The 19,943-nt window shown below is 37.5% G+C and overlaps 1 protein-coding gene across 1 annotated transcript in view; it reads left to right on the top strand.

Annotated features, from left to right (window-relative positions):
* Nucleotides 1-19,567, top strand: part of COMMD10 (COMM domain containing 10) — a 119,680-nt gene extending 100,113 nt beyond the window's left edge. Inside the window, exons 6-7 of the mRNA XM_053932940.1 lie at nucleotides 14,236-14,295; nucleotides 14,915-19,567. Coding sequence (XP_053788915.1) covers nucleotides 14,236-14,295; nucleotides 14,915-14,953 — 99 coding nt within the window. The 3' untranslated portion in view covers nucleotides 14,954-19,567. The remainder of the gene's footprint in view (nucleotides 1-14,235; nucleotides 14,296-14,914) is intronic.
* Nucleotides 19,568-19,943: the final 376 nt, after the last annotated feature.

The following is a 19,943-nucleotide window of genomic DNA, read 5'->3' as shown; positions in this document are numbered from 1 at the left end:
GTATTCACTCTTATACTTGCTTTTTATGGATGTTTTATACTCTCTTTAAAGTTTCAGAGTTATTGAAGTTTGTGCTGGAATTTTTTAATCACCCTTCAGTTGCAGCACTTTCAAACTGCTGGTGATAAACAAACAGGAGGCCAGTAAATCTTCAGATCCCAAGACTTGATTGTTCAACAACCTTGTTTCTTGTGAACTTCAGTGGCCTCCTACCAAGTTATCTAGATCATCTTTCTGGCTACTCTCACTGCTTATCAGTCAGTATCTATTGAAATGACTTCTGCATCCAGATATAGGTCTTTTAAGAGTGAAGAACTGTGGCCATCTAAAATGGGCAGTCACCAACTTTTAAGGACTTTGGATCAGCTCCCTGTGAAAAGTATCTGGAGAAATTGAATGGTCATGAATGGATTGAAATTGTATTCCTTGTCAATTCTTCAGCTAAGGGATGGTTATTATTTGTTGCCAAACATGATTCTTTTTTACAGGGTGAACTCCTCAAACAGATGAGGTCTCTAGTATTTAACAGAACAAAGTAAAATCACCTGTCACAGCGGTACAATTTAATGCTACAACTGTTATCTATACACATATAGGTGTATAGATTTGAAACAGTTTAAAGAGGTGGGCAGTCTGAAATTAGTAATTCCCTCCTTGATTCCAACTAATCCCTCTCACCAGTAATGAATGAGATACCAACAGATGTAAGTGAAAAAATAACAAACAAAGTGGCAACAGGCTAATATTAAATAACGGCTAGATAGCAAACTGCTGCAAACTTGTGATCTGCTGCACCAACAAAGAGACCTGAAATGCTGAAGATGCCCTTCCTGAGACCAGCAGGGATGGCCTCAGGCTTGTAGGACAGAGGACGAGATGGCAACGAGAGGATGAGATCCCTCCTGGAAGGCAGAGCTCATGGGGCGGGTGCAGCAGCAGATGGAGACCTGATGGCTCCCCAGTGCCGGCACCCTCCCTCAGAGGCCCAGCAGGGTGGGGGGCACTCGGTGTTCCCTGTCCCCTCTGGCCTGGGACACTTGGTGTTCCCTGTCCCCTCTGGCCCAGGACACTTGGTGTTCCCTGTCCCTGGCTGGGCACTGCCGCTGAGCCATCAGCGGCTCGGCCGGAGTGTGGCCACTGCGGGCCAGTGCCTTGGCTGTGGACAGGCACCTGTGGAATCCTCCCCAGGGCAGCCCAAAACCACTGCTGCTGCCTCTCCAAGATGAGGAAAAAGAAAAAAAAAATTAAAGGAGAACCCAAAAAGGAGAAAATCTCTGCTTAAGCGAAGACCAAAGAGCCAGTGAAGCTGGTACCACGTGGCAAAACCCAGGAAATCTCATACAAGAGATGATTGTAAAAGCACCTGCGATAGCACACTTCCCACCAGGGTTCTCATTTGTAGGGTCTTAAAGATATAGTGAGAATTTTTTGGGCATAGGTAGAGATGAAATACAATATCATTAAGGATTACATCAGGATGATAGGACTGCAGGTAGATCCCCTATTCTTAACCCTCTTACAAATCCAGTATATCTCGATATACCAGGTGTGAAGAAATACTACTTCTAGTATCTCTTCACATCTAGTATATCTGGATGATAACCCTTCAGATCAACTCCCCCCAGTTTTCAAACATCTAACCTGTACTGGGGCTGTGCAGGACTGGAAGCAGTATCTCAGATGAAGCCTTACAAGTGCTGAACAGAGGAGAATCACTGCACTGTGTCTGATGGATGCTTTTTGCTAGTGGAGGTAAACATTCTCTTCTCTTCTTCTTACAATGGAATATGCTTGAAGATAAGAATATCTTGTCATTCGTGTATTAATCTTGAAGGGTGTATTTTAGAGAGCAAAGTTTTAGTTCCCAGAAGAAAAAAGGAATGGAAGGTCTTTCTGGATCTTCAGTATTCTGGATCTTCATTCACTGTTGTACCAAGGATAGCTATTGTTAAATGGCTTGTAGCTTTTGACCTCCCATATGTTTATTTTCACATTTCAATATTTTCAACACACAGAAAATATGAACAACTACTGGAGAAACATTTTAATTCAAATACAAAACCTTATTTTGAGTATTTATCAAAGTTCTTGCTGAAACACACATGCAGTTTATTTAGTTTATTCACACATGCAGTTGACCCTTTATCTTGTAATATCAGACTTTGTTACTACATTCTAGAATCTCATATGTGTAGACTTCAGCTTTAGAAGAATATTATATAGAAGGATTTAGAGGATATTACCAGTGCCACAAAACCCCAAGTGCTGTGTTTATCATTTTGAGAAGTAGATTGCCAACTGGCAAATCAGCTTTTTTCTTCTTTAGGTAGCCACAGAGCCATTGCCTGACCATAGAGTCCTGCCTAGTTTATGGTTGTAAACCAGTCAACCATTTTATCTCCAAAATAAACAAAATAGCATTACTTCCAAATAGCATTACTTCTCTTTCAAAACAGAGTTTTAATCCTTTCAAAATAATGCTCCCAAGTATATTAGACTGTTGTTCTCATTAAAGAAACTGGTTTGCAATTTGGGCAATTCAGTCTTCCGGGATTGGGTTTTGGAATTACTTTCTTCAACAGATAGAAAACATTTCTCATGCCTGGAATCCAGTAGCATCTCCCTTTGGTGTGTGTTCAACTGTTAATTCTGTCACACCAGTAAGAAAGCACAGATACTCTTAATATGCTCTTTTATAAAGACTGCCGTCACCCTGATCCTGACTAGGATCATCAGGCTATCTTTCTGGTTCACCAGTTCAGCTGTCACCCATTCATTCTTCTAGTTCATTTTTCTGCTGCACAGAGACCAGTTCTGCACCTCAAATGCAACTGGTTACTGCCTTGGTACTAACAGCTACCTCAAAGGAGGTTGTGGAAAGGTAGGGAACTAGCAACAGGACAAGAGGAAATGGCCTCAAGCTGCTCTGGAGGTGTTCATGTTGGATATCAGGAAGAAATTCTTCCTGGAAGGGGTTGTTAAACATTGGAATGGACTGCCCAGGAAGATGGTAGAGGAAGTGTTCAAGAAATAACTGGGTGTGGCATTTAGTGCTGTGGTTTAGTTGGCATGGTGGTGTAGGTCAAACCACCATGTTTTCCAACCTTAATGATGTGTGATTCTAAAAGAGTAATATCTGCAAACTGACCTGTAACATCTTACTATTCCATTTTTCCCTTTGAAGAACTCATATGTTAAAAAGATAAAAAAGACATTAAATTTAGTTTAAATATTAATTTCATATCTTTGTGAAAAGATGACACCACACAGACTTTTTATTATATGTTTTTTATTGCTTGCTCTACCATTTTAGTTTTACATCATGCAGTGCTGCTTTGAAAGAGAAAAATGTAATTAATTGGGAGCTAAATGGGTTAGCTTTGAGAGAGAAGCATAAAAAGTATCTTGGTTTTAATACTTATTAAAATCATTGCAGCCAGCCTGAGTACTGGATTGTGCTCCTGCCATTTGTAAAATAATCTGAATCTACTACTATATTCCTTCATATTACTTACTGTCTTTTAAAGCAGCCTGTATGAACTGTAATTCAATAGAACACAGACTTGAAGAAAATAAAAAAGGATTTGATATCCTCTTTTGAGTTGCTTATGTTAGCCAAAAGTTGTTTTTTTTATTTCCTGAGAGGACATTACTTACACACTTATGTTCATAGTCTGGCTTTGAAGGAAACTATGGGTGAGAGATCTCATTTCATCTTTGGTGTATGTGAAAACACACAGAACTTGTACTTTCAGTCCTTAGCACTTTGTCCAGTTTTCAGTAAGCAGTGAGAATTCACACCACTCCATTGCATCAAACTTTAAATAACTTGTCATCAAAAGTAGAAAAGCAAAATTGCTGAAATTCCATTGTCTGAAATCCAAAATAGCTAATTTTGTGTCATTGGAATGTGTATAACCTTCAGTGACAAATGAGAAAGTTGTTGCTTGGTTGCTTTGTAGTATAGTGGTTGTTTCCACATTCTTATTCATTTTGTGCAGTTGTAATGAAAAGACTGTATAATCTATTTGTAATGCTTGTAAAAAGGCAAAGCTTTTTTGTCTGATTTGAGAAGCTTTGTACTGTGGTCTGTTGTCTGAGAAATGTTCATGTTTACTTGGTCAGGCTAGTGATGCAATGTAATTTTGTTCACACTCTGACATCAGTGTGTCCTTGATACAAACAGGTAGCTCTGGTTCAAGGCTTTGCTGGATTGCTTATGGCAAGGAAGCATTACCACCACTTATTTGTAAATTATGAGCATTGTAGCAAAAGCTGTAGATATATTTACCCTTAGAATGCATTAAATGTGTAAGTAGGTGACTTCCTCATAAAAATAAGTAAATTTTAAAAAGGATAAAATATACATTACTTTACAAACAACCTTATTCCCTAAGAGTTTTGCCTTTGGTTCTGCTGGGGACTAGACTGATAGTTAACGTCCCTCATTCCTGCATGACTTCCCTGTTTTTCAGCAGCTGAGATTTTTGTGCAAGCCCCCAGCTACTAGCTACTGGAAGGATTTACCCGCTGGAGAGTAAAAACATACTCGCTGACAGCCACTAGCATCTCTGTAGCACAGAAAAAAAAAGCCCCAAACATTTTATCTTTGCTGATCTGCCAAACAAAATCCAAATTTGTGATACTCCAAGTGACCCATTTCAAACAAAAAAAACTAATTTACAGATTGTCTAATCTTGACATTTTGTAAATATTTAAACGGATTTTTGAAAGATGTTTTTACATCAGTTACATTGATTTCATGTGGATCTGAGCTTCCTTAGGTCTTTCCTCTCACTGCTGGATAAAATCATCTTTTATCCAGCTGCTTTTCTTGTGCCTCAGTAGAAGCAATAGATACTTTCAGGTATTCCAGTGGTGAAGGTTCTTTATGGTAAAACAATACAGCATTGCAGTTTCTTACTGAACCTGATAGGCTCAGAAGGTAATAATTCAAAAAGATGCCAGCTTCCTCCATTCCTAAATTTAGGTATAAACCCTTCTTAAAAAGTCATCTGCATGACATCACCATATAATATTTCTGTCATATCTGTAGCTCTAGATGTGGATGCAGATGATAACGACCCAGGTTTCTTCTCTGGACAGAGGAGGTTTTGTCTGTTTTTTTGACAAGAACAAAGGGGTGGTTTCCTGAGTGGTTTGGATGAGAGTTTGAGCTTCCTCTAAATCCAGCTTCAGGCCCAGCATTGGATGTGTGACTGATTAGAATATAAAGTATGTGTAACTCCAAGTTAATTACATCAGCTGCAAGCAAGCTGTGTGAGAAGCTCTTTAAAACACTTGGTGCATGGTGTTGCACTGCTCTTCTTGGTAATAGGGGGTTTTTACCATTGTATATCTAGATGCAAAGAGTTTTCGGTCTGCCTTTGATGCTGTCGGCTGAGCTTCGCTGTTGCATCACACTTACCCACAGTGCATTGTTTGCCATTTAAGCTCATAATCTTAAATTGGTGGATGACAATACTGGGCACTTAATATTTATACTCAGTTCTGTTAGTTTCCTAGAATTTGATTATTTTCTGATCTCAGTAATGAAAATATTTCGCAACTATAGCTACGTGACAACTTTTTGATATATAGTTCGTAAAATTTAATGGGGCATCAAATCAAAATGGCATCAGCTGTGGTCAAATCTGGTGAACATGTGAGGTCAGAAAAGCTTGAAAGCATTTCTGGTGCCAGCATGCCTAGGCTTTCCGTTTCTTCAGCAGAGGTTATCTGTGAATACAATAATAAGAAGAAAAGTGAATTCCTTATAATTTAAGGTGAATATAAGACTGTTGTGTTAGTTTTGATGTGAGCTATCTTTAGAATGGAAATGTGAACTCACTGGTCTTCATGGCTTTGAAGACTTACATGCTAGCCCCAGTAAAAGAAACACAGAATCACAACTGCCTGGTTTTCTTTGCAGTGTTCCTGAGCTTAATTTTTTAAATGTCATAAGTTCTGTGACAAGTGAGGTGTACCAAAATGGGAAAGATAAGAATTTAATTTCTTCTGAGGAATAAAACCACTTATCACAGTATAGTTCTGGTTAAAGAAGAAAGTTGTATTTTGATATTTACAGACAGTATAAAAAGTATGCAACAATTAGGGTGTGTATGATTTCCTGTGAACTCTTTTTTCCAAACTTAATATAGTGAAATTTAATAGGAAGAACAGCTGTTTGGGTGGGGTTTTTTGTTTTGTTTTGGTGTTTTTTTTTTTTTTTTGGTTTTTTTTTTTTTTGGTTTTGTTTTTTTTTTTGTGTGGGTTTCCTTTTTAAATGTTCAGTAAGACTGCTTCTTGTGAGAGCTTTCTGCAGTATTTGAAATACAGTAGAATTTGCAAAATTAGGTCAGAGATGAAACAGGAAAATAATAATTATTAGGACCTGTGTTCCTCAGATTAATCTGTGATGTTCTTAGTAATTGTGGCAGCCTTTCAGTGAATGAACCAATTTTTAAACATGTTTTGTTGAATATACTGTTTTTGGAAATTATGCATGTTTTGCTATTGAATCCTAAAAATATAACAACATTCATGTGGATGGAGGCTTGTTGCTCGTAGCGAGTGAATCTATGTGGAGTCTGAGGAATCAATCAGGAGCTTGTGCAGTGTGTATAATTATCATCAAAGAAGGAAAGGGCATGTGAAGGTAAATACAAATACAGAACTGACATAAAGCAAGTCAGCCTTTCAATAGATCTTCTATGAGCCATTTTCTGTACCTGCAACATACAGGGAAGTATCAATATAAAAGACATGCTTTTAAATGATAGGCATACACTGATACACATCTACCACCTATTTCTCCAAAAAGCATGTTTGTTCACCGTGATGTTTTTCTAAAAGTGTATTTAACGTAATCTGCACAGAAGTGTCAGCACTCTTCTCTAGATTTATGGTTTTTAGAGGTTTTCCATGCAAAAGTATCATTGAAAGACCAACCAATATAATGATGGTACTTACAGGAATGTAAATTGCTAGGAACACTTTTCTTGGATACAGCTATTGGAAAAAAAGGCTTTTCAATCTCTCTTTTCCTTAGCAAGATGGTATTTACTCTGACACAATGTACTGAGGTGAAAACTGTAGTTTTGGGGTTTTTTTTTCCTCAGATAATTCTCTCTGTTTTAAAAGCATTTTTCTTATCTACTGTGAAAAATGGGACCTGTCTGCCTCTAATGTTCTTTGATCTTCCCAGCCTATGTTGTCTTTTTAGTCATTGTGTCCCATTTCCTGTCTATAGTTTTGCATCAGTTCATTCAGCCAGCAATGGATATTTTTGTGAGGATGGAGAGGAACAGGAATAATGAGAATGGTAGTGACTGACAATTCTTACTGCAGTTTGGAAGTATGTCAGGTCTTCTCTAGGTCTCCAAATGCCTTCAGAATCTGTTGCCTTATTATGAAATTGGACAATAAATTCATTCTTGCAAACATGTTTATTCACTCCATGCAAACATATTTAAATCATCCTGAATCTGCTGGAGTGAGACTCAAGATTTATCTGTATCTCCATAAATCCCAGTAGCACATTGGTTAGATTCAGGAATCAACACAGACCTTTGGTTAGGATTCTTACATATAGATTGCAAAGAGAGTGAAAGACATCTTTAGTACTATGCAGATCTTGATCTCCCTGAATCCACAAAGAATTTGAATTTCTTAAGCTTACATGAAAAAGAAATACAGCTTTGAAAGGTAGAACCCAGTACGTTTATGAACTAAATGTTAATATGTTGGTCAGGAAGAGTGGGTTAGTTGCGGCGTGGGTTTTTGCTCTCCCCGGCTGCACGCAGCTCTTGGGAGCCCGGCTGTGGCGTAGCTTCCACGTGCTGCCGGAGTTTGCTGCCGCGGGTTCCCGGACACGGCTCCGTGTCTCGGGCGCGTGGGCTGGCCAGTCTCTGTTACCGTGCGCTAGGGACCCGGCAAAGAGGTAAGGAACTTGTCCATTTACTCCGTGCTTGGCAGGAACGGTTTATTGGTCACACATGGCGCGGTTCGATGGAAAGACGCGACTGCTCCCGGCACTCGCATGGGAGCAAATGGCGTCTGACTGCCAGCGGGATAGGGCTTTATAGAGGGGCGGGGCGAGAGGATCCACAGCCTGCCGGCCAATAGGGGCGGCTGCCGTGGCGGTGACGCCAGCAACAGCGACCAACCAGAGAACCCCGCAGGGGCGGGCACTGAGCCTTGGGCTGAGCGGGATCATGTGGCTCGGGGTGGCCAGCACGGGGTTTCCCGGGGCCGGACGGCAGGGTGGTTACAGGAGCGGCACAGGGGTAAGGTCCGGCAGCAGGCAGCGTGGGGCCAGAAACCGCGGGGGGGAACAACGCGGGGGAAATGCGGGATTACAGCACTTGACTTATTTTAACATAAATTAAAAACCCTAATCTAAACCCAAACTCCGGGATGCAACAGTTAGTATCTAACATTTTATAACAGTTACACACTGAAACTTTAAATGCATGTAATTCAGTTATAAAACATGATTTTTTTTCTCTACAAAAATAGTAATTTGGTATTGCAAATGGAGATAAGCTTGGAAAAAGAATGAAGTTTACAGGTCACATTTTTTGATGATGTGAAAGAAGTTTAATTAGGAATATATTAGTCTGTATTTAACTCCCAGTGTTTTGCTGAATTCCTGATCTGAATTACATCCATCTGTAAGAGTATGAATAAGTTTTAATTAATGTCTCTTATTTGCAGAGAGTTAACAAACAGGTGTGCTTCTAAGAGATGCTGGTCTATTTTAATGCATACGCTCTTAAAATTGATCTTCCTGACAAAGCAGCAGAAACGTTTTTATAAATTCTTTGAGATACAAGTAGAAGAAGGGCTGTAAGTTGTAAGTGCCTAGGTGAATGCACAGTTCTCTGCGGTCCAAGCAAGTTTAAAGGAAGTCTGAATTAATGTAGCACAAAAAATGATAGGTCCAGAGGGAAATGTAGGCTAGTAAGAATCAACTGGGGTCTGTTTAGGAATGAAGACTTAATTTGTCCATAAACTGATTATCTTAGTTACCCATATAATTCTGTTATATTTGAGATTTTAAGGATATCTAATAGGAATAAATTGGAGAATGGATAGCAAGTCTGAAAATATTTTTTCTTTCAAACCTAATGGAGATGTGGCTCAAGATAGTATTAAAGGTTATATTAGAATATGAAGACTGGGATGTATGTTATTTAAATTAGTTACTATTAAAAAGCTTTGCTGAATACACTATTTTTTAACATGTGCTCAGTCACAGAACATTATCATTATCAGTAGACATTTAGCTTATAAATATATAATTCAGCTTATCTCTCCATTTGCTTCAAAATACTTAGCATTTATTTGTTCAAAGTCACTGAAGTAGTTCTAGCTTTGCAGTTGAGTACAGTAGTATCAGTTTTTTGTATCCAAGTTAGACTTAAACCAGAAGTTTAGCTTTCATTTATAACTTCTAGTGCTTTACTCTATGTTTACGTATGGGGTTGGAGACTTAAAAGTATGGAATAGCTGTGTAGTATGTAAGGTTGCAAAACTCTGTCATTGTTAATAAGGCTTTTCAGAGTAGCACATTAAAATGTGAATATTTAGAGCACTGTATTAAAAAAACCAACAAACCACTACAATAAACATCCCCACTGTAAAACCAACCAACCAACCAACCAACCCCCTAAAAGCAAAACCCAATCCTTTGGTTATAACCAGAAATTTGCCTCTGCTTTCTGAAGTATTTTAAGGAGATAATTTTTGCTTGGTTTCCACAGAAAAGTTTTGCAGCAAGAAGGTATTTGTATTTAAAATAGTTAGCCAAGATAATGGGAAATTGGAGACTCTGACATGTCCTGTATGTTTGTATCTTCATCATTTTATGCTGATGATCATGTTCACCTAAAAAATTTGCCTATTTGGTGGTAGTTGCAACCTAAGTGTATATTGTCTTTTAATATTTTGTATTTTGTAGAATTAGCCAGACATTCAGAATGGCTGTTTTGGTTAGGATAACATAATAATATTGACTGTGAATACAAAGGTTTTATCTTCATTTTCCTCTCATTTATCTTTCCTCTTCCCTGCCCCCCTTCCATCCCAAGGGAAATTTGATTTTAGACACTGATGAAGATGTTATTTTTTAAAATAATAGCAGACAGTAAGTGAGAAGATACTTAAGGGTAGAAAACAATCCTAATCAGTTAAACTTATTAAAATTTCACAGTTCTCAGGAGGCTGTAAGTTGTAAATTGATACAACCCTGGGGTGAGAGAAGAGGTGGAATGAAATCAGATTTCATCTAGATGTATGAAGGCAAAATGGCACTAAAATCTAATTTTTACATTTAAAATACATTCACTAGTGATACATGGTCAAACATGTTATACCACACATTTCAGAAAGCTTATTACTGTATTCCTTGCAGTGAATTCAGAGTGATACAAAGATTCTTCTGGTGACACCTGCAATTCACACATACCTTTCAGGTAGTAAATGCTATGCTTTGTCATGTTTTACAATAGATGAACACACTGAACTTAACAGCAACTTTGTTTATCTAATGTGCTGCACATACTCTTTAGCTATACTCATTGTATTGCTCCAGTGCTGTCCCTGCCACCCTTCATGGATATTGTGTCAGACAAAAAGCCTGTCTCCTTGTTTTCAAAGCAGCCCAAAGAATGAAAGTTTGGTACTTTAGAGGTTTCTTTGTCTTCATAAGAATAGCGTGTTCAACTATGTTTCTCTGATGCTATGAAACTGTCACACTCAAGGCTAAAACTCTTAAAAGTAGGAGCTAGGAATTAATACTGGCACAGCAGCAAAATTTGGGATGTAATTAGAAAAACTGTTGTACTGACAAAGTGTGACAATGGGAATAAATTCAGTTTAGTGTTCTGGTTGCTTAATTTAGTTTTCTTTCACATGAAGATGATAAAAAGAAAGAGAAAATGAGATGCCAAAAAAGATGGGGAGAGTAGTGTGAAGGTGAGGGATGGGAAGATATTTATAAGGAAAGAGGAAAAAAGAATGATACATTTGATAGAAAGAAGAAGTTAGACATCCAGCAAATTGCTGTTTTCTTATTTATGTCTGGGAAATACATATTAGATCAGAGGCAACATCTGAAAACTTGTATGTGCAGATAAAAGAAGTCAGCTTAGCTGTACTTTTCATAAATAGGTTGAGGCTTTGTCTGCACACAGTGACATTTAATTAAGTAAGTAAGCTGAAAGCGATTTTTTTTATCCTGTGTTTTAGTTACGGTTGAAATATTATTGGGGTTTGTAATTTTGTATGCTTATCTGAGTAAAATTCCATTAAGTATATTAGGAGTTTGCCTGCTCTGGGGGTTTAGCAATATTCTATCTATACAGTCATTTTAAAGACAATTTTACTGAGTAATTGAAGAACTGGATGGTAACCTAGTCCTGTGGCATACAATTTTAATTGCACTTGTTTATATTCACATAGAATAAAACAAATAAGTAGATAATGGATATCTTAGCTAAAAATGGGGGGCCACCTGAGAAATAGGGTTTTTTTGTAGGGATCTAGTTATGATACAATATTTTTGTAATTTGTATAGAAACTCCTGACCACATAATAATGATAATTTGTCACCTTCCTTAACGGACTCATGCTAGTGAGAAATTTAATATAGTAAAGTAACATTTTTAACTGGTGCCATATTTCTGCATGGGTTTTTTTCTACACCAGTTTGTGTTGAAGTGGTGTAGTAGATGTACCAAGTTTTTACACATACAAACAAATGTGTTTTAGCAGACAATTAAGTGCAGATAAACAACATATTTCATACAAGATTGTTGCACCTCTCTCCCATTGACAGTCCTACTCCCACCCCGGAACAGAAACACAGCCTAGCATGCATGGCATGCTTTCTTTTGGATCTCCACAGACATTTGCCTGCCACAATCCAGCATAAATTTTGTCCAAGTTATCAGAGTATGATTATTAAATAATAATGGGAAGAGAGATCTCATCCTGTTCATAAAGCAGAGTGTTTTTTTTTTTTTTTAAGTGTAAAGAGAATCTGAATTCAAGGGTCTACACTTCTTTTCATTTACATACTCTATATTCTAACTAACAGTAACTAATGTAGTTAGAAAATATGAAAGACTAGCAGTGAGAGATAGAGAGAATTTATTGTGCTTGCTGATCTGAAGTAGTACTAGAAGATGCCCAACTTGAATGAGACACGGTGACTGGAGAAATAAGACCTGATGGTCAGAGGTCATTCTCTGCCCCTCTCTGGAGGCATTGCAAAACTGTCATATCAAAATGCAGCAGACTCCCCTTCCAGAAATCATTCAAGAAATTATCCTATCTATTAATTGTGACTGATAAACTTCTAAGATACAAGATATCTTCCTTTTGGTGAACCTCCTCTTTGCAGTTCTGATTTCTTCCATTCAGTTGTCAAAATCCTTCTAGGAAGGCAAATCCCAAGCAAACATCCCAGCTGAAATGGCAGATCCCTTTCCTATTAGTGTATCTTTCTTCTTTCTTCTACCCACTTTCTCTTGTGAAAAAACCCTTGTTTGCTTTCTTTTTTGTTTCTTAGCTGTTAGAAAGCCTTTAAAAGTGCTTTTACTTCCCTGTCATGGCATTATGCTCTTTGGAGGGAGGATCAGCTGGAGTCATGGCAAAGAAAACTGCTGTCCTGGTAGTTTTATTTTGTATTCACCGTACGATTCACACTATTGCATTGTTCCTTCCCAAAGGGGGAAGATTGGTCTCTCATGCAAATCACTGGTCCTTTTCTAGGCTTTTGTAGCTGTCCTGAAATTGTTGGAAGGGATCCTTCTTTCTGCAGAGCGAGAAGGAGGAATTGCACCAGACAGGCTGGCCCCAGTTTTTTTATCTCTTTCCTGTGTCTCTTACAGCTCCTTTTGAGGAGCAGGCACCAGGCAGTACCTATATTGTGTTCCCAGGGCTTCTGCTGGTCTTGTGCATTTGGTGCGCCAAATTCAGTGACATTATTTGGCATAACTTCAGACTTGCATTGCTTTGAGTACACAGAATCTGGCCCTCAGCCTTGTCTGTATGCAGAACTGTCCTTGCTCATTTAAGCTGAGTGGATAAACAAGTGTTTTTCTATTGACCCAAGTGGTATCTGAAGTTGCTACCAGTTAAGGAAACGTGGTGTGTGTACATTATTTCAGCTGATAATATTTTGTGAGTAGAGGTGTCCAGAGGTTCAGCTTTCACAAAGCCTTCTTATTGTTCATGGTAGTGCAGCTTTTATCATCAGAAATGCCTCCAAGCCTTGAAAAGTCTAAGAAAAACAAAGAGAATGTGCAGAAATAGAAATTTACTTTTAAATAAATAAATTCACAAAGTGAAGATAGATCTGCAATGTGATTTAAGGTAACAGGCTCCAAGAAAGTTAAGCAGGACAGAAGTTTTAATTTAACCCCCATCTTCACAGACATCAGCACATGCATGCAGAAGATTATTACCACCATCTGTTTTATCTACAGCAGTTTTCATCAACTGTGTTATTTTGTGGTTTTTTTAAGTGCTTAATCACTGTTTTGAAGCTGTTGTGTTAATTGTTATCTTGGGCTGAATCTGCATGGATGCCTATAGCAGTTTCAGCATGCTAAGATTGGAATTTTTTTTAAATTAATGAATGGAAATATCAGCTCTGTGCCTGTGAAGTACATTAATAGCTGTGCCAGTTCAATCAAATACACTACTGACTTTGTCACTGTGAAATGGTATTTACCAGATCTTAGATGGATTGCTGAGAAAGGTGAATGTAATCTTTCATTTTAGTCTGACTTAAAAATAAGGTAACTAAATTCTTTACATGAATTGTTTTATTACTGTTCTTCACAGGAGGAGAATAAATATACTGGTAGATTTGAATTCTTCACTTAAATGAAGTATACATGTATGAGGAACATTGTAGTAAATAGAAGGAAACTAACCATAATCTTTCATATAGCTTAATCTCATATTCTGATTTAATGGAGTCAATGTTAAAGAAAAGAAAAGAAAAAAGAAAAGAGAAAAGAAAAGAAAAGAAAAGAAAGAAAAGAAAAGAAAAGAAAAGAAAAGAAAAGAAAAGAAAAGAAAAGAAAAGAAAAGAAAAGAAAAGAAAAGAAAAGAAAAGAAAAGAAAGAAAAGAAAAGAAAAGAGAGAAGGAGAGAAAGATAAAAGGAGTATGCTTATTCCTTAATTTTTTTAAATTTGTTTTTTCTTTCTTCTTTACAGAACTTGAAGAAGGTGTTTGTAGAATTTAGCCATCAGGAGCTATTTGAGTTCTACAACAAGGTCTGTAGATTTTACAATACTATAGTTTCTTTGTAAACACCTTATGCTGCTCAGCAGGAAGTGTTGCCTATATTAATTCAATCTAATAAAACTGGAAAAAAGGGATCCATCTTAAATTAAGGCTGTTGGATTCCTTTGATCACATAAACCATTTAAAGAAGAGCCTGTGCATGCAACTTTGGAATAGGCAGGGCTTGGGTCGCTGTAAGTGTACCTGGCAGTTAGATCAGGAGGAGTAGCTGATGATTGACAAGTGGGGATCTCTCTGGAAACAGCATCTTCATGTCAAGATGCTAGGCTCCTAATCCAGTCAAAATTAACTCTTATTATGATTTTTTCCCTGTTATTATGCATTGGAAATTCACAGAAAAACATCTGTGCAGGCTAAAGAGGTAATATTTAGACAACTGTTTCTTTAAAATTTGAATATTTAAATTGCAGCAATGAATTCTAATAGCTTCATGTAAAAACAAATATTCATGAGTACAGGATTTTTATATTGGTATGCAAACATATTTGGTATGCATAGTTGAAGATATTGGATATTTCTGTTTGCATGTTTCTAAACAACACTTTATGAGTGGAGGCTTTTTTCTCTCTTTTTCTTTCCTTTAAATAGCTGGAAACTATACAAGCACAGCTGGATTCCCTTACATGATGTTTTTGAAGACTTATTTCTCCATCATGCTCCTGCCACCTCATTATTTTGAATTGAAGACAGATTGCCAAGCTGCATTTCCTGAAGGATTCAGTGGGTTGCTTCTTGTAAAATTATGTGGCTTATCTGCTTTTCAGACCAGTACCATTAGCCAGGAGTCTGTGTCAAGGGTCTGAAGATTCTAATGGACTTTCTCTTGTTTGCTTAGCAGCTGTGAAAAATGTCCTCTTTACTTACAGTGGGGAAACACCCTGCCCACCCCCTCCCCCCCACAAATAATGCTACCCTGCTTCAGAAATATCTGTTTCATTCTATTATGCATATTACTTGGTTCTGGTAGAAATTTGCATATTAGTGAGAGACCTGTAAAAAAACCCTTTTTGTAGACATAATTATAGAAGTTGTAAGAAAATACACAGCTAATAAAATCTCTATCCTTTTAAAATAACGTTCACACAATTGGTAATGCTTCTTGCAGATTTGTCAAATTCAGAATATTAAAGTTTATTTTGAGGCTAGTCACACTTCATTTCATTATCTTTGTTCTATTTTGGTTTGGTAGAGTTTTTTTCTTTGAAATAATCAACAATGTCTCTGACTTCAGTGTTTACTCTTGGCACTAAAAATAAACATGGCTTCTTAGCACTGCATGCCCACTAATGAATCTAAGAAGTGTGGTGTATAACAGACGGGAGAAATCTCAGAGTACAAAACAAAATATACTGAAATGATCTGACAGATTTCTGAAAGCTTTGTTGATTCTTTCTCATGCTCTTTTTGCCATCAGCTTTTTTACATTGAACAGGAAAAATTGAAGTATAGTGATTAAAGGCCAACTTAGTCATACTTTCACCCATTAGTTGCAGATGATTCATGAGCAGCAGGAGAAAGGTGAAAGTTGTCTTAGTTCTTGTTTGTTGCCATTTGTTGACAGGCAGCTTCTTGCTACACAGTATATGACTGGGCCTATAGAAGGTGAGAGGAAATTTGCTTGTTCAGAGATTTAAGAATTTTTTTCTTCCTGATGCCTACATCAGGGAAGGTTAATACCAGCCTACAGTTTCATTCTGTAGTTTATTTGCTCATGACTGTAGATATAAGTACAATCAAATGTATGTTTTGAATAGCAGGTTCTCCTGAATAGTTTAGGTCCTCCTGTGCCAGATTTCCCACTTTGTTGCTTTTTTGTGCCTTTTTGTTGCTTTGTTGCTGTCAACTCTAGAATACTGTGAGGCTTACACAAGTTGTCCAAGCTGAAAATTACTAGATTCAGATGATAAAGACATTAACAGCCTATGTGTGAGTAAAGGGCACTGAAGAGAAAACACACATTTACCATCGTTCTTAGCTCTTAAAAGAAATGCCAAATGATACTCTACTGCTCTGGTACAGTATCACTGTTACTATAGAAGAAGAAATGAGTCACCATTGCTGGGCAGAATATCCTCAGCTATCCACTATAGCTTGGGAGGCTGGTTGCCAAAATCATTTTGTGTCATAAGCCCCTGGCACACATGCCATATCTTCTGGAGATACAGATGTCACCTCGTCGGTCTGGCTGTTTAACAAGAGCTTGGCAGCTTGCTCATCTCACCCTGCATAGACTGGTGCATTTCTGCAGGTGGATACATCCCCACCATTCCCTCTACTTGCTGACAGTAGCAGTGCTTTGTAGTTAGTGCAGCTGGGGGAATCTCCTTCTGCATGACATGTCTTCTCTACCAGTCTTGTGGCACAGTATGCTTTGTGCAAGAACACTGCTCTTGAGCCTTTTCTTGGAGTTTCCAGATCTTATGTTCTGGAAGTCAGAACATAAGTCAGAGTTCAGACTTTCCTGTGTGGATATGGACATACTAAGGCAGTTGTGTGAGGGGTTTCAGTTATCTTTGTGAATGTAGGCAGTGATTGACGAATCCCGGAGGAGGAGGTGAAGGCTGGAGTTTGGAGAGCAAGAGGCTTTGGACAAATCAGCAGGCACATCTTAGAAAAAGAAGTCAGAGTAGGAAGAAATGGGGCACAAGAAAAATGAAGGGTAGAGAAATGGATATTCCCAAGGATGGAATTTGGGTGTTGGAAAATACCAGGAAGAGAGCAGAAACACTGGAAAAGATGACAAAAGTATATATACAAAGAACACATTATGCAGAGGGGTAGAAAACCTTACAGAAGAGTGAGAGGAAAACTGGGGAATCAGAATAAAGGAGAATTAGCTGTGGAAACTAGCCAGTTGTATAACTGCATCTAGTATTTCAAACTAACCCAGAACTGCCAACCTTGGTGCAAAGTTTACCAAGATGAAATTATAGGATAATGAAATACAGATTTTAAATCTAGCTTTAATAGGAAATATTTTAAAAATCATAAAATTATGTTGAAAGGGAAGAAAATGCCTCAGGTTGCAGTAATTTTGTAAAATTTATTTAATGTTTATCCTTGTTTGCAGATGACTGAAAAGATTGATGATTTCTTTACAGTGGCTGCCTTTTATTTTTTTACTACCTGTACTGAATTCTTCGTGTCAAAAGCTTTATTGTAAGAAGTACAATGGTTACCTTCAGTGAAGGACTGCTGAGAAATAAATATTTAGTTTAAAAAGACTTTTCTGTATGTAATGGGAAGCTTTGGGGTTGTACATTGTTATGGAGCAAGAGCATAACTTGTACCATCTTAGAAAAGAGCACTGCCACTTAAATTTAAGTGCTATTGACTAAGGAGAGAAAATTGGCTAACTGAGAAAGAGCAGAAGACTTTGTGGGGTTTTGTTAGGTCTTGCAGAAAAGAAGGCTTTTATCCTGGTTGCTTCTCTCTGAGTGTGAGTGGACCTGGAGAGGGGAAGATTATTCTTCTCCTGAGAGAAGCTGTCTCTGCTTGGTTTGTATAAAGTCCTGGTGTCTCAGAAGTGTCAGTGAACAAGAGTAAAAGCAAGCACTGGCAGAGACCGGGTCGTGTGTGGGTACATCTGCCTGAAGCAGGGACTCAACTCAGTGCCTTAGGGGTGGCAGAAAGAAAAACACTTCTGGGAGGATGGCAGCATGTAGACTACACAGAATGACCACACCAGGCTGGTGTGAGAGCCTAGACAGGTGTATGCATTCTGAAGGTGTTCAAGCTTTATTTATGGGTACTGGTGAAAAACAGAACAGTGAGTCTCAGTGCTATTTTGAATAGCCCCAAGAAAAAAAAATTGAATTTTTTTATTGCAGAAAACAAAAGGGATGCATACCATGCCCTTTCCAGTTCAGGATCCTATCATACTGGCCTGTAATACTTCTTGGACATGATCGAGATTTAAAATTACCAAGGCTTCAGATAGTGTTGAAGGAAAATATTTGCAGAGATTTATTGAACTCTAAAACTGGAAATTGGAATGAGTAAGAATAACTAAATCTTCTTTCAGATCTTTCAGTGCATTTTAAAAACATTTGATTCATCTTTGTTCAGACATTAAAGACAGTGTTTTCTGTGACTGTATTTCTTTCAAAACTGTAATGTCAAAATCTGCCTCAAATGGACTGTTGGCAAAAAAAGGAAATCTTTTGCTTCAGATGTAACAAGCATCAGTAATATTTTGACATGAAGATTTGGAGTTCTGGACATAAGGGAAAGCCAGTTCTCAAACTGCCTCAAAAACACCAAATTACTGGTGAAGAGCAACCAATTGTACATCACTGAGCAAAACCAACACTAATGGCACATTAATTCTTGTTAAGTACAAATGAATTAGATTATCTTTGTCCAGTTCAGACTCAGACATGTAATTCCTGTTTTTTAAGTAAATACAAAATGTCTGTAAGTTTTTGCATTTTATTTTTGTTGAAATAAAATACATAATTGGACAAATATAGCTTTTCTCTCTCAAATTTTGACTAACTGCCAAATCTGGTTTGGCTCTCCAGAGGAGGCTTTCAAATTCTCCTTTAATTTCTGGGTTTGCTGACATAAATTTTGAGTAATGACCTGCAGCTTCATTTCTACAGTCTGATTTTAAGGGCTCTGAAGTCTTGTTCTTTCAAAGCATGAAGAATTTACTGACATGCTAGTTCTTACCTTGGTCAAAGGAAGAAATGTGGTTATTGTTATAAAATAGTATAAGCGCCCCTTCACACTTGTTCATATTAGCATATTCTTGATTCCATGATGATGATTCCAGCATCATCAGTAACATTTCATTGCCTGGCTGAATTGGCATATCATATCTTCAAAGATTATGAATTCTCTCACATTATGGTAAAATAATGACAAAGCTTAGTAATGTCTGTTGACCAGTAGATAAGTATCATAGCATTTTGTGTTATAAGCTTTTATAGCTTATTTGACCAATTAAAATAAGTAATGTTTTGAGCTACTGTGTGGAATTTCCTTTTCTATGGAGCAGAAATGAATAACAATGATTTTGAGTAGGTGTGTGAACCACAGTGCTGCTGACTGGTACACTATTGATGGTGTCTCATTAAGATAAACTAATAAGATGCTTTTATCTGCAATTGCATAAGTTGATTTCTAATTTCCACAGAAATTAATCAGTTTTGTTGGATCTTCCCGTGGCCTCCACAATTGTTGATCAGACCAAATAATATGCTGTGATTTTAACTGAAATAAAGTGTTTAGACCATCCCTTCATCCCCTCATTATTTTATTTCTCAAGAGATAAAAACTACTGGTCTGTTACAAATCAGATAGTGTTCATCTGTGTTCAACTATGCATCCAGGAAGCACTTGCCCCTCTCACTTAGAGGGATTAGTCTTTTTTCTATTGAAGTTCAAATAAATTTAATGGTTATCCAATGTTTTCTCCAGTTATTGAAATCACAGGAAGGCAATTTGGAGTCCTACACATGGTTGAAGCATAACTGTCTCGTCCAGCTGTTCTAATAAGATGATCGCATTTTTGGAGCACTTTTAACTTCTTTTCATTGGTGTTAAACATTAATTGCCCCTTTATGGTAATATAAAACATACATTCAAGAAAATGTGGATGCATGTAGTACCT

The sequence above is a fragment of the Vidua chalybeata genome, chromosome Z, assembly GCF_026979565.1.
Source record: "Vidua chalybeata isolate OUT-0048 chromosome Z, bVidCha1 merged haplotype, whole genome shotgun sequence".
In the NCBI taxonomy this organism is placed as follows: Eukaryota; Metazoa; Chordata; class Aves; order Passeriformes; family Viduidae; genus Vidua; species Vidua chalybeata.
This window is presented reverse-complemented; position numbering and strand designations above follow the sequence as displayed.